General features: G+C 41.2%; 2 protein-coding genes and 1 non-coding gene across 3 annotated transcripts in view; 2 read left to right on the top strand and 1 right to left on the bottom strand.

Moving 5' to 3' along the window:
- The window catches only part of WDFY4 (WDFY family member 4), a 248,928-nt gene that overhangs the window by 61,934 nt on the left and 162,775 nt on the right, over positions 1–24,219 (bottom strand). Inside the window, exons 45-46 of the mRNA XM_004607397.2 lie at positions 21,954–22,039; positions 19,957–20,019 (exon numbers count right to left, since the gene is read on the bottom strand). Of these exons, the coding sequence (XP_004607454.2) occupies positions 19,957–20,019; positions 21,954–22,039 (149 nt within the window). The remainder of the gene's footprint in view (positions 1–19,956; positions 20,020–21,953; positions 22,040–24,219) is intronic.
- LOC129399496 (small Cajal body-specific RNA 11) lies at positions 4,473–4,608 on the top strand. Its single transcript, XR_008627130.1, has one exon. It is a non-coding gene; the product is annotated as a small Cajal body-specific RNA 11 (non-coding RNA).
- On the top strand, positions 6,974–7,744 carry LRRC18 (leucine rich repeat containing 18). Its single transcript, XM_004607396.2, has one exon. It carries the CDS (start codon positions 6,974–6,976, stop codon positions 7,742–7,744), a length of 771 nt encoding a protein of 256 aa, XP_004607453.1.

Below are 24,219 nucleotides of genomic sequence, written 5' to 3' on the forward strand. Positions count from 1 at the left end.
ACGTGGACCAGCTTGACATATACGAGCTTCCCAGAAAATACTGATGCGGAGCCATGCTGCTGCTCGGGCTAGAGAAGTCAGTCATAATAGGGCTAGACACAGCTCTAGGTGTGAAATACCCCAGTAAGATACTTAGTGCCGCATTGATAAAATTAACCAGATAACTGCCAAATGAAATGAATCTGGTGATTTCTATAGACATTCTGCTTCCTGCTTTACAAGCAGGGAAGAGGGGCCACTCATATCATGGAAATAACATTCCAAAAGTTCCACTCAGAAGCCCTGAAGTAAGACCAGTTGTATGAGCCTGGATGAAACACTGTACCATTACTCTGTTCCCTCACCTCCACTCACCAAGCACTCTGATCTTTGGGCAGGAAGAATGTTCTCTATACTAAGGAGAGTTGGGAGGAGTGAATGAAAATGCCAGCCAGGAGGAGGCTTTGTGAATTGGAAGGAGTGATGTGTCTCTAAGGGTGAAGAAAGCACTAGACGATCATCCCATGGAGGAGGCATGTGGCTGGGGAACAATGGAAGCATGTCTGGCAATGGGGTAGATTTTGAAGTGAAGCCACATGGTGAAAATCAAACTTCTTGAGGTCTGCAGACAACCTCTAGTGTCACTACAACTAGCAGAGTCCTTTTGCAGAAGAGGTGCTTCTTCTCTGGTGAGGACCCAAAATTGCAGTGTGAGCATGAGAACGTCTGGAGGGCCTGCTGGATGGATGATGAACATTTCTGTACCAGTCATTGAAGCAGAAAGTACAACACTGGGTGGGGACTGGAGGGCTTGAGAAACAGCAGATGTCTGTCTCCATCATTGACCCCACCCTTGGTGGGTACATATCTAATTAAAGTTCTGATGACTGGTGGCGTTAGTACCCTATACATCTCTCACTCTTTCATTGTCTATCTCCAAACTCTTACAACTAAATTTCTCCACCAATGTTAAGGTCTTTCAAGTTTATATCATTCACATACATGTAGAAATCTGGCAATAGAAATAAGTACTCTACACATTGACCCTCAGGCAGTGGAGTGAGAAGGAAAATGAGCCAAACTAAAATAGTTTCTTCTATAACCTTTATGTGTATGTAGTTCTCTCCAAAGGGTGAGTCGGGGCTTGAGAGATAACTCAAAGGGCTAGAGAACATGTTTTACATATGGAAAACCTGAGATTGATCCCTGGACTGTATGGCTCCCTGAGCTCTTCTGGGTATGTCTCCTCAAAAATAATAAAATTTCAGTGAAGCTTTTGCATTTTATTCTCTCTCTAGCAACTGTGTTCATTTATTTATTGGTTTGCGGGCTACACCAGTGATTATCAGGGGTTACTTCAAGTTCTGCCCTCAGAAATCACTCCTGTTGGTGCTCAGGGACCATATGTGATGCCGGAGATAGAACCTAGGTCAGCTGTGTGCAAGGCAAGAGTGTTACTTGCTGTACTATTACTCTGGACCCTCTTTAGCAACTTTAGTGGAAATGCTTTGCCTTTGAGCTTCTAGCTGTGTGGACCACTGAGGAATTAGAAAGGGCCCAAGCCAGTGTTGGTCATTCAAAGTTCAAAGACTCTGTGATACCTGTGCATCTATCAGCAGAGAGTCCCTAGATGCACTACAGGACAGCATTTCTTTTAGGTGACATGGGGATTGAGTAGCCTCAATTGTCTGTTGTGGAAGGGCCCTATAGGCCTGTCACCCTGGGTTACAGAAAGCCTTTTCCTTGAAGTCAGTGGACAATAGCAATGTGTCCCCAAGAATGAGGTATTGCTTACTGCCAGAGAAAGGACAACCAAGGGAGGACATAGAAGAAATATTGTTTAGTGGAAATATTGGGCACAGCAATGTGTGTCTTTGGTTGTATTCTGTGTGGTTTGTGTGAGCCTTTGGAATAAGTTTCTTGCTTCTCTGAGCCTCTCTTCACTCACATGAAAAAATAAGATTGGCACTTTGCATATCTGCTCTAGAGAGCAGAGAGAAAGGAAAGGAAGGGGCAAGAAGCATGACTTCACAATTCCTATGTACATGTCACCTGATGGGATGGTGATGAGCAACTGTGGAACATTTTCAAAGCTGATGTCAGAAAATCACCCCAAACCATTTGGTCTCTGTAAGACCTGTGGTCTGTGTCTCTCTCCTGCTCAGTGTCTGCTATCAAATCTACCCAGAATTAGAAGCTATTGCTGTGAGCTTTTTGACTTGATTCTGTCCCCTTCTTAGAAATATGTCATCCTGACAGGAGTGGAGATTGTCACAACACACCTGGGAACAGTTTGGGGGAAGGGAAAGCACCTTAAGTTTATACTTATCCCAATGTCTCTACCTTAAAACATAGATAACACTGCCAGGTGCATGATCGTAGCAGAGACCCTAAGTGTTTCTCATATCAGCCAAGCAGCAGAGTCCACAGTTCCTGGCACAGAGTGGACACTGGACGGAGAGCAATTTTTTCTCATAACACTTGATAGCCCACAATAAATGCCCACATATCCAGATGGCTTCTCATATGAAGATACAGCTCATTCTGGAAAAGAGTGGAGAGTTCAGGGAATGACTTGGAACCATATTTTAAGTCATAAAAGGGGTGGTGCCAACCCGTTATATGTCTAGTGAATGATGACATGAGGGTCAGGAAAGAAAACAAATGCATTGACCTTTGATGTGTGACTTTTGTGAAGGGAAGTTTATATTATTCTGCATAAGAAAGAGCCTGCAAGCAGGAAATATTTCTTCTCCAGATGGCATGAAGCTTGGAGTTAATCTCAAATATTGACATGCAGAGGTGGACACTTTAGGGATCTCTATTCTACCAAACATCTATCCTGTCTCGATGTATCCATTCTAAAGAGTGAAGTAACTACTCTGAGATTACATTAGCAAGACATTCTCTGATGTCAGATATACAGCCATTTTTACTTAAAAATATCAAGATACATGAATGTAAAGCCCCAAATAAATCCTATTGTTATATTGATAAAAACATTCTTACCACTAAAAATGCTTGCAAGTATTTTAATGGCACTAAATTATTGGTTGCCATTACACTTTCAATTCAGATATCCATGGGGTGTCCCACCATGCTGTGTGATTCACAATGACTAGATAAAAACATTAATTAGAAATTAAAATAAAACCAAATGGTCCAGTTTTTCCAAGGCATACAAACCTATGTACAAGAAAAAAGCATTTTTAGCAGCTTCTAATTTGCTCATGTAAGAATGAAATATGTTATGTGATTAACCACCCATCAGTTTATTTACCTATCACCTATTAATCAATTAACCTATCTACATGTCTTTCTATGCTTTCTAGCTTCCCTGTTTGCATTGGTCCAACTCAGACAACTGAGAATTATAGAAATCAGTGATAAGATGTCGTCTAACCTGTTTTTTTGTCATACCACCAGACCATCTATTTAATACTTCCTTTGTCAACTCTTAATCTCCTACTCACCAGGAAGGCCTGCATAGCATGCTGGCCACGCAAAGTTGAATAAGAAATGTGATCTCTGAGGAATCTGGCATTAATCTGTTTCTAGTGCCATCAAGTTGCTGAGGAGAATGGAGAGGGTGTCAGGATGGACCCTTAACAACATCATGCCTGACCTCTGTAATCAAGACCAAGGGTCCTGATCAAGTATGGTGGCTCTGAGGAGAAGTTTGAAGCAGGTGGGGCTGATCAGCTTTAGTCTGGCCTGGGCCCATCTCAGGATCTAGACTCACTGGGGAGGAAGTGAAGTGCACTATTCCAGCCAGCCCCTACTTCGCCTTACAGGTGATTAATGAGCAGGCTCAGAGCCAAAAGGCCTGTGGGAAGAGGCGCCTTAATAGACGGCTCTGTAGAGAGCTCCATGCTGCTTCCTCCCCATCATTCATACGAGTTCAAGGGTTTCTTGTCGTGGTGGTGGGCGTGTGGGGAGCAGTCTCGGTTGGGCCCAGTTGGCCAGATCTCCAGTCTGCTGGAAGCACCCCTTCCCATCCACCGTGTCACAAACCCATACACAACCTCCAGCATGGTCAGGAGAGAGGTCAGTCAGCATTTCAGATAACTCAAATTTCCCTTTGTAGTCAGTTTCCCACTCCTAATCCCTGACACCCACCCATTTGTTTGCTATATCTACAGCTTCAGCTCTTCCAGAATATCATCTCAGTGGAATCATTCATTATTTAGACTTTTGAATCTAACTTCTTTTATTCAGCTAAATGCTTTTATGATTAATTCAAGTTATTTCATACCAATGGATTCATCCCCCTTAGATTAACAGTATGCTAACACTTCTTTATCCACTGATGAAGAGACATTTTTACTGTTTTAAAACGGTTTGCAATTTCAATGATGGATAGAGAAACTATAAACATACGTGACAAAGTTTTTATGTGAGAGTAAGTTTTGGGATAATTTTAGAGTAAAGTTCTTGTTGGGGAAATGCTGGGTCATGTGATATAAATGTGGTTAGTTTGAAATTGAAATTCTTTGTCTTCTGCCCTTTGCCTGCTTGCTATGCTTCATCCTAACAGAAGAATTGAACAGGATACACAGCAATCTCCTGCTCCATATAGGGGAACAGTCCTGAACACATGGCTGTATCTTAAAGGTGTGAGAAGATAAGAAAGAATTATGGAGGGAGGGGGGAGAGAGAAAGAGAGAGAGGAAAGAAAGAAAGAAAGAAAGAAAGAAAGAAAGAAAGAAAGAAAGAAAGAAAGAAAGAAAGAAAGAAAGAAAGAAAGAAAGAAAGAAAGAAAGAAAGAAAGGAAGGAAGGAAGGAAGGAAGGAAGGAAGGAAGGAAGGAAGGAGCAGTCAGTTTAAGTCTTATCAGCAACATGTGAAAGATCTAGGTGTTCCACATTACCACTACATTTTGTTCTCTGTTTTCATGTTTAATTTTGCCTTTTATTTATTTATTTATCTTCAATTTCCAATTTTTATTGTGGTAAAATACATGTAACAAAAAGGATCCTTTTAACTACTTACAAAAGCACAATTCAGCCCTTAAGTACAGCCGTGTTGCCTGGGCACACCCATTACCACTACTCATTCTCTCTCTCTTTTTTTTTTTTTGTCCCCAATCACAATTTTTATCCTTTCAAGAACTTTCTTCCACGAAATGCTTTAGGAACAACAAATGGGATTAAATTTAGGAACAAATGAGTGAAGTGCATAACTGAAAGATTATTATTTTTATTTTATTTTGGGGGGCCACTCTTGGAGGTGCAAGGCAAATACCATACTCTCTGTACTCGCTCAGGCTCCTGGATTCCTCTCCACCAACCCTCAAACCATGAGCTTTATTCAAAAGTCAAGACTTAATATCACTGCCCGCTCTTGCGGGAATCAACCACCAAGCCTGAATAAGCACACAGCATTGACACCTTTCCCAAACTGCCAGCTAAACTTAACCTTCTCGGGGACAGCAGAAAGGTGAAAAGGGAACGAATAAAAAATGAGGAGAGGCACCCACTAAGGTCTCAGCACTCTTCTCGCCCTCCTCCACTTCCCAAATCCTCAAACAGAAGCTTCTCTGACTGTAAATTCTTTCCTTCAAGTCCCCAGCATCTGCCTTTTATTTTTGACATTCTAATAAACGATAGCATCCGATTATGATTTTAAATTCCATTCTGCCTATTGACTAAGGATGCTAAACAATTTTGTGCACTTATTTATCATCCATATAACTTCTGTGGTAAAATGTTTCATTAAGATTCGAGACGTTTCAATTTTTGCTTTGCTGTTTTATTGCCATTCACTTTGAGTTTATTATAGTTCTAGATACCATAGCTTATCTTGTATGTGATTTGTGAATATTTTCTTTCAGTCTACAGCTTGTCTTTTGGGAGGAGGGCAGGGGCGACTCACTCTGAAATGTTTAGGGCTTGCTTACTCCTCACGCTGAGCTCAGGGATCATTCCTGGCAGAACTCAAGGCAAGCATCCGACCCACTGTACTATCTCTCCATCCCCTACAACTTTTTATACTTCATTGCTTTTCACCAAGTAAAACTTTTTAATTTTGTTGAAGTTTATCAATATTTATGTGATGAATTGTACTTCCTAACTCAAAATCAGAAAAATATTGTCCTATATTTTCCTTCAAAATGCTATCGCTTTGCATTTTATATCTATGATTTAGTTTGAGTTAATTTGAGCTAATTTTATTAGTTTTAGGTTCAGTTTGGAGGCTGGAGCCATACCTCATGGTTTTCAAAGTTTACTTCTGGACTTATGTTCAGGAATCACTCCTGATGTTGGGTGATTGGTAGATCACACACGGTGGTGGGGATCAAGCAAACCTTCTTGATCACACACAGGACAAGTGTCTTAATCTTTGTGTTATCTTTCTGAACCCAAAGTTCATTTATAAAATAGAGAGAGAGAGAGAGTCCCAACATCATCTGTCAAAGTTTGGTTCTTTACTGAATTTCCTTTGGACTTTAAAATATCAATCAACATCTTTAACCATATTTGCAGAGATATACTTATGGATTCTATGTTCTATTCTGTTGATGGTATGTCATTTCACAAATTCCACATGTTACAATTACATGATAAAATTTAAAATTGAAAACCATGACTCCTCAAAGTTTGCTTTGTTTTGTAAAATTGTTTTAGATCCCTAGTGGTTTTCCCTTATATACATACAAATAACTTTTTAGGATTAATAGAAATTTTGTACTGATCATTAGCCCACATTGGAAACAATTGACATTTGAATTAGATAAACACTTCCAATTGACAAACATAGTGTGTTTCTCTACTTAATGAGATTTTTTCCTTTTAATCATTATTTTGTCATTTTAAAACCACTAGAGGGAGAAGGATTATAGTTTGGGGGGAAGTCCACTATTTTCATGTCATTTTTCTAACTAGATGTTTTTCTTCTCATAGTCTCTCTTCTAGCAGTCTCATTTTCTATTTTCCTCCAATTACCAACCTGTCCACGCAACATTCATCAGAGACACACTCTCCTACTGAAACACCATGGTCAAGAGTACAGGAAAGCCCCCCAAGGGCAAGAAGATCACGCTCAGTGTGGCAAAGAATTGTATCAAAATCACATTTGATGGGAAAAAACGCCTTGACCTGAGCAAAATGGGAATAACCACCTTCCCCAAGTGTATTCTGAGATTAACTGATGTGGACGAGCTCGATCTTAGCCGGAACTTGATTAGGAAGATCCCTGATCAGATCTCCAAGTTCCAGAACCTACGATGGCTAGACCTGCACAGCAACTACATCGACAAGCTTCCGGATAGCATTGGCCAGATGACAACTCTGCTCTACCTGAATGTCAGCAATAACAGACTGACTACCAATGGACTTCCTGTGGAGCTCAATCAACTCAAGAATATCCGTACAGTGAATCTGGGCTTGAATCATCTAGACAGCGTGCCCACCACACTGGGTGCTCTGAAGGAGCTCCACGAGGTGGGACTTCATGACAACCTGCTAAGTGCCATCCCACAGAGCGTCTCCAAACTCCCCAAGCTTAAAAAGCTCAACATAAAGAGAAACCCTTTTCCCAAGACTGATGAAGCAGAGGAGTTTATAGATAACATCAAGAGATTGGATAAGTTATATCTGGTGGAAGAAAAAGATCTATGTGGACCTTGCCTCAGAAAATGCCAACTGGCCCGAGAAAAGATAAACAAAATCAAGAACATGGCCGGGCCAGCACCAAAAAAGCCCATCTTCTCTAATTTGATCTCACCCAACTCCCTGGCCAAGGAATCCCAAGAAGACTGGAGGTGACCTGGGGCCCTGATTCTATAGCAGGAAGGGAAGAGGATGTGGGAGGGCAGATGAGTTAAGTACACAGAAAATTTTAATTTTAATTTTAATAAAAGAAATCCTTTTTTAGTATTCCCCAATATTTCAATAGCTCTTCCAGCCAGGTCTATAAAATACCTTTCCCTTATCTTCTCAGCTTATGATTTTATTGACTAATAGGCTTTCAGTGCCTTGTCACTCAAGAACTCTCTTCTTCTCTTCTTTACATATCCACAACGATAGGCACAATCTCACTTCTGACCCAAATCTCTTCTTCCTACAGTTCATGAACAGGCATCAAATACTACAGCACACTTTTAATGTCTTTATCTCACATTTGAAAATAACCATCTCCCAGAAGAGAAACTTATTCTCTGGACCGTCTATGGGTCAGGGCTTTAAAGATTGGGAACCTGAGAGTATGGATTGGTAGGAAGACAGTTGGACTTTTGGTCTTGGCACTGGGTGCCAGAGATAAGGGCAGATATTATCATTAAGTATCTGAAGGTAATGTTTTGGGCTCAAATAAGTACATTTAGTCCTCACTATGAAGGTTCTACATCCATGGATACCACCAAACTGGGTGGTAAACATCTATGTCATTAGGCCTATGATTGTGGTGTCTGCCTTGTAGTCATTTTTCTGAAATATTATAGTATTATAATAATTTATATTGTGTTAGGTATTATAAGAAATACATGTGTGATTTTAAAAATACAGAAGGATTTGCTTAGGTTATATGAAAATACTATGTATCTTATATAAGGAATTTGTATAGTCATAAATTTTGGTATCCATAAGGAGCCTTGAGACCAATCCCCTATAGATAGCCAAAGATAACTACTGAACTTTTCTCTTATCTGAGCTTGCATAATTTGCCCTAGGAACTTTCTAGATAAATAGCAAACCTCTTGACTGGCCATGAATAAATTAAATCACTCTCCCATCTTGGGAGGGGGAACAGGTGTGGGTTGGTACAGTCAATAAAGACATACCTCTTATGAGGTGCAGGGAATGTTTCCCATGGGAGATAGTTAAGCTTGTTTTGTTTTTAGGAAAGACCTGTTAAAAGAGGACAGGGTGGAATATCATTGTGTGAGGAAGTTAGAAAATCAGGGTAGAGAGCTGTTCACTATTCATATACACAAATAAAAGTAAAAAATTTATGGAGTTGGGGGTGCAGAGTGATAGTACAGCAGGTAGGATGTTTGCCTTGCTTGTGGCCAACCATGGTTTGATCCCTGGCATGCCATATGGTCTCCAAATCCTGCCAGGAGTGATCCATGAGTGCAGAGCCAGCACTGCTGGGTGTTGCTGAAGAACAAATCAATTAAAAATTATGGAGTTGAACAGATCCATGTCCAGTGCAGCTCTGCTTTTTTTTTCTATCATCGCCCTAGCAACTTAGCTCTTTTTTATTCCTTTGTAAAGCAGGGAAAATACCAAACCCAGTTCCCAGGTTGAGATGAAGTTAGAGCAGCTAATACAGAGAGGAAGTGCTCAGTATAAACTAGTTCTCTCTAAAAGCAAGAGCCTGTACTTGCTTGTCAAAGTTAAAACACTACACAGAGAACTGTTCTGTTAAGTTTTTGATAGAAATAACAGTATCCTCACTAGAACTGAGAATTTTCTCTGGCCTCTATACCATCATCATTCACATGTTTATTCTACCTTAAATAAAACAATCAAGATTCCTTATTTTACTTTTGAGGGATATCTTTTATTTTCAGTGAAGATTTTCCTGTATTTTTACAGTGACTAATAAGAAGTACTGGGGTTCTTGCAATAGTTCAGTGGGACTAGTTTGTTTATTTTATATCACAAAGCCAAGAAAATATTTCTTTGCTCTTTTCTTTTGTAATTCTTAGCTATAATAACTTCTAAAACCTCCGAAATCATAAATTTTAATTTTCCCTTTCAATTTTCCTTGTTATTTTTTAGTATAAAGTAGCAAAACCACAGGGTGACCTGAAATATAACTTAGTGCCCCCATTATACAGTGTTGTACATTCCTTAATAATTATATTTCTGTGAATATAGTCATGTGATTGAAATTATAACATTCACCTTATCTTATTTGACTTTGAAGCACATATTATTGCATACATAATCTTGACAAATATAATTTAAACCAGCAGTAAGGTAGTTAAACCTGGATACACATTACTATAAGTTATTTCAGGACACTTCACAGTTGTTTATCATTTTTCATGAGTGGAAGTAGTTTTCTGATGAAAACTATTAAGATGCATGATTAGGATTTTTTTAAAACATTTTATGATCAGAAATATTGTGTTTACACCTGTGCTTTAAAAAATAATGTTTTATACAAGCTATCAAGTAGCTTAAAATGTTTACACGCATGTTAAAAAAAAAATCCAACTAGTTATACATTAGCAAGCCCCTTTCACTACCTCCTTGCCAGCATTGGCTATCATCCTTTCCATGTTTTTCTTCACTTTTAGTCAAAAATGATGTGTTAAAAGCCGTTCCACAGATGAATGGAGCGGTCATGCTTAGACACAGGATGAGATGGCATGCCTTAGGCTTAGAAGCCAGCCCTAGTATGTTGAGTCTTGAGCGTATCCCTAAGGTAAGTCATCCTGTATTGAAGCTACTCATCTCTGACCCAAAAGGAACAGCCTCTGAGTGGGGGCACATGATCCAAAGAGAGGGTGGTAGCTAGTTGCCTGCCCATTTCCTTTCATTTCCCCTTGAGACAATACTTTAGGACTTATGCTTCCTTCCTAGAGGTCCAACAAAGAACAAGTTATAAAAACAGCTGTGAGTTAGCCCCTCATCTCCCTCCTAATCTTCATCATAGCACCCACTCTTACTATGCTTGATCTCTGAAATCTTTCACCAACTCTTTCCTGGATTTGTGGCCCACTGAGTGGCTGGCATACTAGATAACATGTATTTGCTCTCTTTGATCTAGGTGACTTCTCTCTGATGGGTTTTTGGTGGGTTTTTTTTTGGGGGGGGGCGGGGTTTCAGACCACACTCCATGATGCTCAGGTATGGCTCCTGACAGGACTTGGGCGATCATATGTGGTCCCTGGGATAAAAACCAGATCAAGAGCATGCAAGGGAAGCTCCCTTCCCGCTGCATTATCACTCTGCCCTGATGGCTTTATTCTGATAGTCATGTACTAGGATAGCATCAAAATAGCCTTTAACTTCACCAATATTGAGAAAGGAATGGGCAACGGGCTTTGATTTGCCACAAAGTATACTAATGTCAGACAATTTATTAACTAGAAAACTCTGGCAGTAGAAGGCAACAGAAACTGGAGAGAGGTAGCAAAGACCAAGGATCCATCTACTTGGTTTCATTTTTCTGACAAAGATAGATTAGAAACTGATGGTCCTTCGTACTCTAAAATACTCACAATCACCTTTCCAAAGATCGCATTGATTGAATTATGTCTGAAACACCTGGTAGAAAGTTTATGGGAGTTGTCTTTCCTTTAACAGAATGAAAACCTGTTTTATACCAACCCAGTTATCACCCTGTCAGAAAACCAGGAACATAACCTAATCACCTCTTTGGGATTCTACTCTTGCTGGGTTTTGCCTTAAAGTCCTAGAGTAACTGCCTTAGTCTCTTGTCTCTGTTCCCAGGATGCATCCAGCAGCTCCCTAGGATATTTTACAGCATAAACATAAAGACGAAATTGGCCAACAAGAATAAATAATTCTGAAGAAGAAAATCCATCAGCTGGGAGAAGAAAGTACAGGGAACATTCTGGAAGACAGGCTCTCCAATGGTTTGTCAAGCCACTAATTTTCATCTTAAATTATCTTGAACTCCTTTTTGCTTTAAATCATTTTATTGTGTGAAAATGACTTTGGGAAATACTTTGGAAGGGGAAAATAAGGGTTCTGCAGAGTTGCTCAAGGCCTAGAGGTTCTGGACAATGTGTGGTATTATTTCTGCTGAGAGTGCTGAGGCCACCTGGGCAACAAGTAGAGGTTTTGGACTGGGCAGAGAAGGAGAATAAGGGGTGGTCATGAGGTGCTAGAAATAGGCCTTGTGCATGTAGACCATGAACTCCATTTTATTGAGTTATCTTTTAGGCACCTGTATTTACTTTTATATTCTAGTTATATATAAATATTCATGAAAATGATCTGTATTATAGACTGTCAAAGACTAAAATGCAAAATACTAATTTTCAACACCACATCACTATTAGTAGTTCTGTAAACCAAAGGTATCGCAATAAAATATTGTTTTTGTTTTTTTATTATTATTATATTATTATTTTTTATTAGTGAATCACCGTGAGGGTGCAATTACATTTTCGTGCTTGTGTTTCAGTTATACAATGCTCGAGAACCCATCCCTCCACCAGTGCCCATTCTCCACTATCAATGATCCCAATAACCCTCCCTCCCCCCAATCCCATCCCCACAAATGCCCTACCACTGTGCTATCACTCCAGCCCAACAAAAAATAAAATAACAAACTAAAATATAACTTAATATTTTAATAATTACATTAAATACAAACATTTTTCTGTTGGCAATGATCCTATACTAGAAACAACCAAATATTCCTGGATAGGCAAGTAGTTAAATGAATGCTGATACATCCAATGACAAGGAAAATGTGCAACAATTTGGAAATCTTAATAAAAAAGATTTTGACATATTCTAAGCAAATAACATATTCCAAGCTAGAGAGAGAGAGAGAAGAAAATAAAACAGACTCTCTCCTATAGGTCAACTATTCTTTAATTCTATTTATAGGACATTCTCTGGCAAAATGATAGAGATGAAAAAGAGATCATTTGAGAAGGGTTAAGGATGAGGCAGAGTGGGAGGGTCTGACCATAAAGTGGTAGCACATGAGATGTCTGTGACATTTTAAAAAATTATATTAGTAGTGGTGATGGTGATATGAATCTATGAGTGATAAAAATGACAAAGCTTTGTGTACATAGCCTGTTATCCATGCCAATTTTATAGATCTAAAATTATTCAATGCCTATGAGATATAATCCATATGGGTATTAAGTGAAGGATGCATGGGGCCTCTTTGTATTACTTTGAAAATTTCTGACAACTTATAGCGATTTTTGAATTAAAAACAATGTTGAAAACAACCTACAGCCCAGAGTAAGTGATGATTGATTCTTGTACATCTGCCAAGTTCTAGTTTACGCTTGAAGTTCTACAACCATCTCTAAGAATTGAGGCAGTTTAGGAACAAGAGTACTTTCCTCAGTTCACTAATCTATAAGAACTTATTCCTGAGCTTTTCCTTGAAGATTCCTAAGAAAGGAGCCAAAATAATGAAAAGACAATGCAAGGTTTCTCCATCCATATATCCAGATTTTCTGGAGATGGCTGGACATAATTTACAATCATAGTGGGAGACAGACTTTGACACTAGAGTTATTCCTTTTGTGGTTCTGTGTTTCATATCCCTATCATCTAACTGCTAGACACAATGTGACTGGGTAGAACTGGGAGGACCTAAGGACTAGACTTGGTTCAGTGAGTGAAACTAAAGTTAGGCTTCTGCCTAGAAATGGGTTCTGAGGTGCCAGCAAAGAGTAAAGCTAAGAGTAGGCATGAATCTCATGAAGTAAGAGAAGTAGAATAACCTAGGAGGTCTGAAGCCAAGGTTAAAGCATAACCAAGCAGAACTTGATGCAGTTACTGATCTCTGCTGCTTGTGGCTCATGGAATCAACCTTGCAAAAATCTCCTAAATGCTGAGGCATCAGCTATTTATTCACCAGGTTGCTCATCTCACGCTAATTCCAGCATTTCTGCTCCCAATCCTGCAGTCTGAGTGCATGGTTTTCATAAAATTGCTTTCCCAAGACACTACTTTACCAAGAGGCTCCAGGAACACAATTGTATAATCAGTGATGGAACTGCAGTTTTCTTCATTCAAGATCAATACATGACAGATTCTTGCTTCCCAGTTAACCAACAATGTTGCTCCTTGATCAGCAGGATAGAAAGAGAGCTGGAGTGGGGAGGAGAAATTATAGCGTCCATGACAGTAGCAGGGGTGCCTCTGGGGGTATATGTGATTATCATAGAAGATCATCTCTTTAGGGGAATTCATAGTTCCTCATGGTGAGTTTTCTAAGGACATTGCCTTTCATGACATTTCAAAGATAATCCATCAAGGAAACTAATAACAATGATCAGCTAGAGAACTTTGTTCCAGAAGTGAGTCTCACTCTTAACAAATTGAAATGGCCCGTGTACAACAGAAGAATTCAGAAATCACAAACATCCCCCAACAAAACCAAGCCCTTAGTAGCAGACTGCCTCATACCCAAGAGCACCTTCTAGTCTAGAGACACTGACACCTCAGTGGCATCGCAATTGGTTGGTGCGGGAGACCAATTGGTTGGTCTAGGAGGTTACCCACAGCTCATCCAAGAGCAGAAAAGGCAGCTCAGCTTTCTTGTCTGTGCTCTCAACCCAGGGATCACTATGAAGTGAGATCACTGGGAAACAGTACAAAGGAGCCAGATCATGCTATTGTCCCAAAGAAACATGTGGAAAGAGGTCCCGATGTTAGAGCCCCATTTCCCCAAAGAATCAATATAGAAAATGATATCCTGTAGCACTGTTTTTCATATTTTCTAAAAAAAAAAAAAAGGGAATTGCCCGCTTTGGTCCCCGCCATCCTTTCAACAAGGAAAAATACAAGATTCAGTGCCAAGAGTAAGTAGTTTCCAGAAGGAAAAAACACGCACGCGCACGAACACACACACACATACACAGAGCTTTACAAAACTCTGTTTCTTGTTATCTGTCACTGGAAAATGATGTAACCCAAAACGACTGTTATTGTTTTTTCAGCACAATTAAAGTAATGAATTCACTCCAGGTACCTAATCACGTGTACTTTTTTTCTCCCAAAGTAATGGAATTTGGGGATAATTTTTAAAAGACTGTTGAACTCTGTATTTAATTTTGAAGTTGTTTCAAAAACTTTTTGGAAGGGCTCAGATAAATGGTAAGTGAAAGGATAGTGTTGATTCAAATGTACTTGCTCAGAGTTGCCATTTCCCACTGACTTCATCTATTTTTTTTTTTTTTGCATTTTGGGTCACACCCCGCAATACACAGGGGTTACTCCTGGCTCATGCTCAGGAATTACTCCTGGTGGTGCTGGGGGGACCATATGGGATGCTGGGAATTGAACCCAGGTCGGCAGTGTGCAAGGCACGCCCTACTCACTGTGCCATTGCTCCAGCCCTGACTTCATCTATTCTTTCTCTTCTTCTGACCTGTCTTCCTCCCACCTCAGCAGAATCTACATGTATGCAAATCAAGGAGATTTCTGGTAGTCAGACTGTCTATCAGTCCAAGGGATAGAGCTGGTTGCTATTGTAAGCTCCTGTATGCATTCAGAGTCTTGATCCTGAATTGTGATTCAGGATCATAATCAGCCTGATTATGCTGCAATACCACTTTCAGGATGGTCCGGCTTATATCATGGAAGTATATAGATTATGGGTCTCGGGTTCTTCTGGTCTCTGTGAGTATTTGACATTTGAAATCCAAGCCCTTAACATCTTCTTAGAGTACAGCCATGGAGGCAGCCTTTGCTACTACAATTCCAGGTAAAACTACGGAACCTAATAATTCAGATTTCTCTCCAGAGAAGCCAAATTTATCAATAAAAACTGAGAGTCGCAATACATGAAAACAATAGCATCAGCCAACCATGTGAGTGCAGTTGATGTGCTACAGAATGAACTTCACACATGGTTCAGAAATAAGAAGTTGTGTTCACTAGAGTATCCAACAAGCAATTAGGCTTTTTCAAAACTCATTTTACCCCTGGGCATTTTCCTTGATCATCTAATGGGGCATGGTCAGGTTCATTCCAGGCCTGTGGCAATGGCAGCCAAGTCTTCCAAAGTTTGGGATTGTCTCCACCTTCCCACCCTGAAATTTCTGAAAACATATTTATGTCTGATCTACTAAAGAGCTGAAAGGAGAGACACAGTGGAGCTGAGAGCAGAGACTGTCTCATGTTCTTTACTGACTCTTCCATAAGCATGCTCAAAATATATACAGGGTGGTTCTAAAAGTGAGCAAAGGATTTCCAGCTTAGAGAGCACCTATAATGAACTCAAGCCAGTTGATCTCATAGCACTGGCTGGCTGTTGCTGCACAGTGTTAGAACCCCCCTTGGCTTTTTGGTGGTCTCTGAACCTGGGGTCTGGAGTTTTCTTCATTGCTTTCTCATTTTGTCGAAGCCTTCCTTCCATAAGCTTCCATACACATTTCCCGGGAGCAGGATGTAGTGCTTCCAAAGGAGCCCAGTAGGTGGGTGAGCACCACACCCTGCTCAGGCCAATATAAGCAACTGGTGGGTCGGGGAGTGGGCACTAAATGAATTTGGACAAATGAGACTTGGTCGTGGGGTTCTGGAAGAATAGCACAGTGGCTTCTTAGAGCACCGGCCTTGCAAGCCTACGGGCCCGTGTTCAAATGCCCAGCATCCCTCAGGCACTCTGTGCAATGCGGACAGCTCTGCTGTTTGAGCCTGGCTGTCCTGCTGTCTGCCATCCCCTGTGTTACAAGCAATTTCTCACCACACTGCAGTCAGGTGTGTGTCAGTGCCACCAGATGGAGTGAGACTGCCAAACATGGCAGAGAAAAACGATGTGCAAGGGCCAAGGTCAGGGTGTACAATCGCTGATGAGCATGAACAGGAGGACCACAGTGGCCCCTGGAGTGCACCCCAGCCATAACTTGTGTTGCCTCAACTAAGCATTAGCCTCCTAACAAGCGTGTGTGTAAGCACCACAACTAAAGAAGTGCAAGCCTCAGAGAGCATCGTAAATAAGTAGCGAATATCTGTTTAACTCCCAAGCACCACGGATAAGACTGCAAGCGTCACACCCAGGTCTGGACAACCCCTGGTCACAGCAACAATAACTACTCCAGTGACTAAGAGAAGGGGGTGGAAGAGAATTTTTAAAATAGAAAAAATAAGTTTGCAGAAATCAATTTTTGCTAAAATTCTTGCTAAAATTTCACAAATCCTTATGCTGTGGAGTTCCTAAGTGCTTCACCAGGAAACCCTGACAAGGTCGACTGAGAATGGGGGTCCAGAGGGATTCTCATTTTGAGAGGGAGAGGTACTCACAGTGCAGATTTATTGAATCAAGACCGCTACAGACTGTAACAAGGCCTTTCTGGGCCTTCTGGTATTGAGGGAATGAATCTTCTTTTCTTGCCTCAGTTCATTTGAAATGACATTCAATCACTTGCACTGAAATATGGTAGAGAAATCTAAATGCAGGCAAGATGATTTACATATAATATGAGATCATTCTGTTGATATGCACAACAGGGCTGTACTGTTGCCAAAACTATTAAAATATATCCATTCCAGTTGGCAAACAGCTTCCCTGCCTTCGGTGGCCCAGCGCTGTCTCCTGGAGAGCCTACTTGGGGACTTCCTCTGTAGTTGAAAAGGCTATTGCCTAGCACAATAGGGGGCATCTGCTACTGATGTCTTCAATTGGTTCATTAAAAACTATCCCTGACCCCCATATTACAAAGTTCAATGATCATGTCTCAGTTCCTTGGCCTACCAACATTGGACCAGCAACACAGCTGAAAACTCCCTTTTGCAACACTTGACCTGCTTTTATGACATCTCCCACATCCCCAGTTCCTCCTACCTTTTTGGCTGCAACTTCTCAATCTTTAGTTGACTCCTCCCCTGTCTTTAGCGGCTATAAGGTTGTCCCACCTAGAACAATTCTTTTGCTGTTTTATTTAGTTTTGTTTTGGGGGACACACCTGGTTATTCTCAGGCCTTATTCCTGACTCTATGTTCAGGTATCACTCCTGGTGAGACTCAGGAAACCATTTGTGGTGACACAGATTGAACCTGAGTTGGCTATGTTCAAGGCAATCTCCTTCTCCACTGTCTTATCTTTCTAGTCACCCCAGGATAATTCTTAATTTTATTTCCATGTGTGCTAATTATCTTGGTGATCTGGTTTTAGTCTTAAATTTTAAATAGTTTTCCAAATTTACAACTCATCTGGGCTCTCCCATATATCCACTGGCTTATGAGTCTGATTCCCAAATTCCTATATGCATGGTCTGCATGACTCTCATATGTCTGATCAGTGTCTCAGAATCAACATGTCCAAAATGATGTCTTGACAGCAACACCACATACCAGAAAAGTTTTGCCTTTGATATTTGCCATCTTACTTTCCAAATTTCCTAATGTAAATCCTTTGTCTGATCCTAAAATGCCCCACGATTGATTAGTCAACAGATCCCACCACTATTATGGTTATCCATAATACTTCTTTGAGCATATCCATAATCTGATACTTCACTTCTTTGCTGCCACTGTCTCCAATCCAACCCCCCTGAAGTTCTCACCTGAGTTACTGCAAAAACTTCCTTACCATTTTCCTGGCTTATTTATGCCTCTAACTTGCCATAGTCTCTTCTTGGCACTGCAGCTAAAAATATCATCTAAACTTTCCTCCAATTCTTCCCACCATATTCAATTTCATTATGGTGAGGCCCTGGTTTACAGGGACCAAGCCCCTCTCCTCTTCTCCTATAAACTCCATGCTGCACTGTCACCTGGGCCTCAGCCAGACAACGGCCTCATCTCCTCAGTATCTGTGCCCTTGCTCTGGTCTTCCCTTGTTTTCCCCTCTTGCTCAAGTTTGAATTCGAATACAGCTGCCTTGCTAGAACTACCTCATTGTCCAGTCTGAGATTTCAATTCTTAAACCTCCGTCCACTTTGTTTATTGCACTTATCATTACCCGATGTGCTGTATAATTTATCACTTTATTTTTTTTCAATCTCATTGACTTTGTTTGTTTGTTTTTGAATTACAGTGATATACTGTAATTAGGAAGCTGTTCATGATTGGGTTTCAGTCATATAATGTTCCAACACCTGTCCCTTCACCAGTGTACATTTCCCACCACCAATGTTCCCAGTTTCCCTCCTACCCACCACCCACTTGCCTCTATGGCAGGCACATTTCTTCTTCCTCACTCTCTCTCTCTTTCTCTCTCTACCAATATGACAATAATAGTTAGAAATGATCACTCAGGACAAGAACTGAATGTTGAAAGTAGGTAAAGGGATAAACATAATCTTTCATAATCTGTATTGTAAACCATAATGCCAAAAAGGAAAAAGAGAGAGGGGAAGAGAGAGGGGAAGAGAGAGAAAGAGAGAGTTCTTTGTTTAAAATCATTTTGTCTGTCTCACACGAATGTGAACATTAAGGCTACAGGAGATATGGTACATGCCGGTAGAAGCAGTAGACACCACATGTGACATATGATGCATCATTTTGTAGTCATCAAAGAATTTTGAATACTGTTCAAGGGGACACCACTCTTTACCTCATTTATCTTTACACATTCCTGAATAATAGTAGCCACCACTGTTTCTTCCCTATTCTCCTTTTCCTTCTTTTTTTATGGAGAAGGAGCGCTTATATGATTCTCAGGAGATCTGGGGTCTCTCATTATTCCCAAGACCTGATGTACTGTGGATCACCAGGATCTCCCTGGTGGTCCTCAGGGGCCTCCAGAGCAGCACCCCTCTTGGTGCTTCGGAGACCATGTGGTAATGATGATCAAATTGCGATCAACCACATGCAAGCATATTCCTTACCCCTGTACTATCCCTTGCCCCTCTATTCCCCTGGATTAAAATAAAAGCACCCGCTGATCCTGAACTGGTCTTCTGGAGGAATGAGCACTTGTAACTTGTTTGGGGAGGTATGGAGATAGTTGGAAAGGGGCCGAAAGCATTTCACTCACTGGACATAGTACTCTGTCACATTCATAAATTAACATCAAAAGCATATTCATAGCCCTGGGAGACCTGGAACTGCTGAGACCCTGACCTGAGGGCTTGCTACCAGGACTGGGCCTGAACTAACACCTCTGAAGGCAATGGGGTGGCAGGGGGTACTTTCGACTATTTGGGTTTGAAAGATGCAATAGATCATGTGAAACTTCAAGTCTGTTCATGGAGGTTCAGCAGTGAATGGAATTTCAGGAGTAGAGTGGAGATACATAAAGATGAGGGAAATAAGGCAATAGGTCATGCTTTTTTGTGCAGTTTCTCTTTAGTAGAATCAGACTGAAGAAGCCAGCACACATATGTGAGCACACTGACCACCCTGCCTGTTACCTTAGATGGAGGGGATCCTCTGTGATGCCTTTCCCCTTCAAGCTGGGTTGGAAGGAGCAGAAACTAAATAAAAAGGGAAAGGATTATTCTATTAGCATAGTTACCACTCTCCCCCCACCATACACACACACACACACACACACACACACACACACATACACACACATACACCAGGGTGACATTTTCAAAACCAGGCAAGAGACTGGGTTCATTGTTTCCCCTTAACTCCCATTCTGTCCCCAAATCATGGACACCAGACCCAGCTGTACCTGGGATACATTCTCATCAGCAGCCCCTTGGCATCACATCCTCTAACCTTAATAACAAGGAGTCATTTAAGCAATCATCTCAAGACACCTTCATTTGGACCAGACACATGACATTTTCATGGCCAATGTTAGCAGACACTGCTCTAGCAGACACTTGGGGCTGGGGAGAGGGAAATGCCATGCTAATATAGAGCCCCCTACGCAGGAACAATGCTTCAGGAGCTTACTGTGGGTACATGCACTGCCTGAGCTATAGCTGTACAAGACTTTCAGAAACACTGAGAGACTTAGTTTAATATTCAGAAACCGTAGCAACATGAATGTAACAGTCAGTGTGGCAGGGTGCTTCTTCAGGTCGATATAAAACAGAACTTGAAGATAACTGCAGGAGGTGTGGCATTGAAGCACCTCAATGGGGTCCCACAGACTCTGAACAGTTGTTTTCCTTCACTCTGGCCCTGACCACAGACCCAGCAGTGGATCCTGTTGGGTCAGAAGCTGGTCAGTGCCAACAGAAAGGCAACCCTAGAGGCACTGTGAGCAGACTGGGCTGTCCACCCAGGATGAGACATCTCACCCTCAAAACTTCTAACTCAGAATCAAGCAGGACATAAGCAGCCTTATTTGTTGATTCCACTTCTGTGTGGACTGCTTATGGCTGAAAATAAAACAAAAACAAACCAACAACCACCTTCCTTTTATCTCTAGATTCTAGACAAATTCTCCATTTATAACTTTGCATTGTAACACTATTGTCCCATTGTTCATCGATTTGCTCGAGTGGGCACCAGTAACGTCTCCATTGTGAGACTTGTTTTTACTGTTTGTTGCATATCAAATATGCCACAGGAAGCTTGCCAGCTCTGCTTTGCAGGCAGGATACTGGATAGCTTGCCGGGCTCTCCAAGAGGGACAGGGGAATCCAACCAAGTCAGCCGCATATAAAACAAAAAGCCATGAATATTGAAAATTCAGACACTATCTTAAGTTTCTTAGGAGACTTCATCTGTTTAGCAAAAGTGTTAAACCAAAACAGCAACTTTCTCTCTTTAAGGAAAAAAAAGCTACTCTGTGCAGGAGTGGGAAATCAGTTGTTTGGAATTCTTTCCAATGAAATATGAAATTGGAACAACTAAAATTGGCAGCTGGGATCAAAAAGAAAGATTAAGCTCAGAAAATATTACTTGGAAAATTAGAAAGTAATGCCAGAAAATTCTGGAAGGCCCATTAAACAGCCAGTTTCTTAAATATGTTGTGTCTGCACAATTTTTCTCCCTTTAGTCATTATTGTTCTAAACCACTTCAGTCCGTGAAATGGAGCCTGTTTCCCAGGATTTGGGAACAGGGCATTTTCTTTATATTTCTCAATATTTGACTCCATGATTCAGCAGCTCTCTGGATCTGCAGCTTCTTCCACAATCTAACCTGAATTATGTGCATGATGGACAGAGAATGATTCTTCTGAGAAAAGAACTGAGTGGTCCCTGCTCCTCTGCTCTTAAATTATGATCAGTTTGGAGGGTGGAGAAGTAGTTTTAAATGATAAAGCACCTGCTTGCATGCAAAAATGCAGGCTTCAATGCCTGGTACCCATGTGCCCCCCCCCACCACCACCCAGCACTGCAGGAAGTGACCTTTGAACATTGGACCTAGAGTAATTAAAATCACTACTAGGTGTGGCCCCCAAAGCAACAACAAAAATTATGAGCAGTTTCCTCAAATCCTTACCTTTTGAAGGCCTTACTCCTATCACTGCTGTGGAAGACAAGGAACTTGGAATATCCATTTCGGAAAAAGATCTCCAGGGCGATGTCCTATAAAGACAAACTCCTATTACTATTTTGAAGTTTTCTTAAATGGAGATGCCCTCAGGCAATAGGGCCATTGAGCATGGGTTATTTGGTCCCTGGGGTATCAGGAAACTCTCCTTAACCTCTACCTGGCCAAGTAGAATACTTTCCTTTTATACAGCCCAAGGAAGTATGAAGACCTAGTGATCAGAATGAGCTGAGCCTCACAGAAATTGGGGCCTCAAAATTTTTTTCTCAAAGGAAGAAGGGAGAACCTTATTTTCACGACAAGGAGCCAAAAAAAAAAGTGACACCTTCAGATACTTTCACATCATTTGGGTCATGGAGCTTGTTTTCTAAATCAGAGGGTCACCTTACATGAGACACTGGGATATTGATTGGTTGGGTGCACCTCCCAATACAGGCAACCTACATATGCTGCCCAGTCTTGAGGACACAGAGTGCTATGCCATGTCCATTTTGTAGAGCTATTTTAATGTCCCCATAGAAAAATTAAGAGCATTGTGAGGGTATTCTGTTTTTTTTATTATTATTATTATTATTAGTGAATCGTCGTGAGGGTACAGTTACAGATTTACACATTTTCGTGCTTGTGTTTCCATCATACAATGTTTGAGAACCCATCCCTCCCACCAGTGCCCCTTCTCCAGCACCAATGAACCCAGTAGCCCTCCCACCCAAGGGTATTCTGTTACGCCTATGTAAAGTCTAAATATTTTCTTCCTTTTTCTAACTGTCCTTTTCTTATCCTCCTCCTGTTTCTTTCCAAGCTATGTAAATAACATACTTGGAAGAGCCATAGAGAGCCCAAATATAGGATGAGGTTCAGGAATGAGATGAGGTTAGGAAGAGAATGTTCCGGGTTAGAGAGAGGACCTGGGAAAATGTGAGACCTCTGCCTGGAGGACAGATGGAATGAGTAAGGGGAGACTCAGGTACAGCACTGCCTCCAACAGTCAGGGTCTGCTTGTACCTGGCAGAAAGTGAGTTCCCAAAGACTAGTTCATTAGGCTTCTGAGCTGAGGGCAGGTATTTATAAGTGATAATACAAAGCTCCTCTTCTCTGAGGATGCAGTTAAAGCCCAGGATATTTCCTCCACTGTTAGAAATTAAATAATGTTCAAAATTAATGACAACTTAGGGTCTGCAATGGTTCCAGCTTGACCTGGCAACCAAGAGTGCCCAAGTTCTGACTTTCTCCTGGGAGAATTCAGGACTGCAGCCTGGCCCAGAAAGTTCTCTCCAGCCCATCTGGCCACACTTACACACATCCTCCCATTTCTGGCTTCTAAAATAGTCAAGCTAACCAACCATCTGGAAACAATCACATTTACTAGGGGGAAAGAAATTTACTGATACCTATTTGCTATACATAACCTATAATGTAGTCAGATCATCATAAAATAGTTTTGAGTATTGACTCTGTGCCCCCAAAATGTAAGTGCTAAACATGTAACAGTGAAAAAGACAAGAGACATTAGCCAGTTCAGTGGAGGGAAATAGAAACCTGAAGAGGAGCTCAAATATGCCAAAGCTGCAGAACGATGGTGGGCACTGAGACCAGGATGACTGCAAGGTCCAAAGCCTTCTGGACGGGTTTCTTCCACTGTTCCTTTCCAGCTGACCCTCTTCACAGAGAAACTCATTAAAGTTAGACAAAATGAGAACCAAGGCTTGTGGGCAAGGCAGCAAAGTGCAGGGGAGAGGGCTGACCAGATGTCCACAGCTTGCTAGACCTTTGCCAGCAAGGCAACTGATACTTTCTAGAATGAACTGCCCTAACTAACCACTCCCACCCCCTAGATTTTCAGTTTCAGAAAATAATGAGATCTTCAGCAGGAGGATCATCTGATGAATTGCACAACCCCCCCCCTCCAAAATTACAAATGAAAGGCATTCATCAGTTTTGGGGACCAAGAAGTCAGTTCTGATAGCCTTTGCAAAAGAAGATTCAGAGACAAAGCCCAGAGGGAAGGGACACCCAGTCCTACAGGGCTGGCCCCTTCCCCCCTCTTCTGCAAGCTGCCTGGTAGAGAGACATCAGATCTTTGATGCAGTTTTGCTATTACTGAGACTGGCCTCATGAAAGCTAGATGTCGTGAGATCAGTCAGGGCAGGGCGCTCTTCCTTCCTCCTCTGACATGGAAGTGAGGCTCTTATCCCAAAAGTGAGAAGCCTTAGAT

The sequence above is a fragment of the Sorex araneus genome, chromosome 11 (genome assembly GCF_027595985.1).
Source record: "Sorex araneus isolate mSorAra2 chromosome 11, mSorAra2.pri, whole genome shotgun sequence".
NCBI classification, from domain to species: domain Eukaryota; kingdom Metazoa; phylum Chordata; class Mammalia; order Eulipotyphla; family Soricidae; genus Sorex; species Sorex araneus.

Excerpts from the sequence above, each read along its gene's own strand:
- LRRC18 (XM_004607396.2), top strand. The coding sequence starts at position 6,974 with ATGGTCAAGAGTACAGGAAAGCCCCCCAAGGGCAAGAAGATCACGCTC.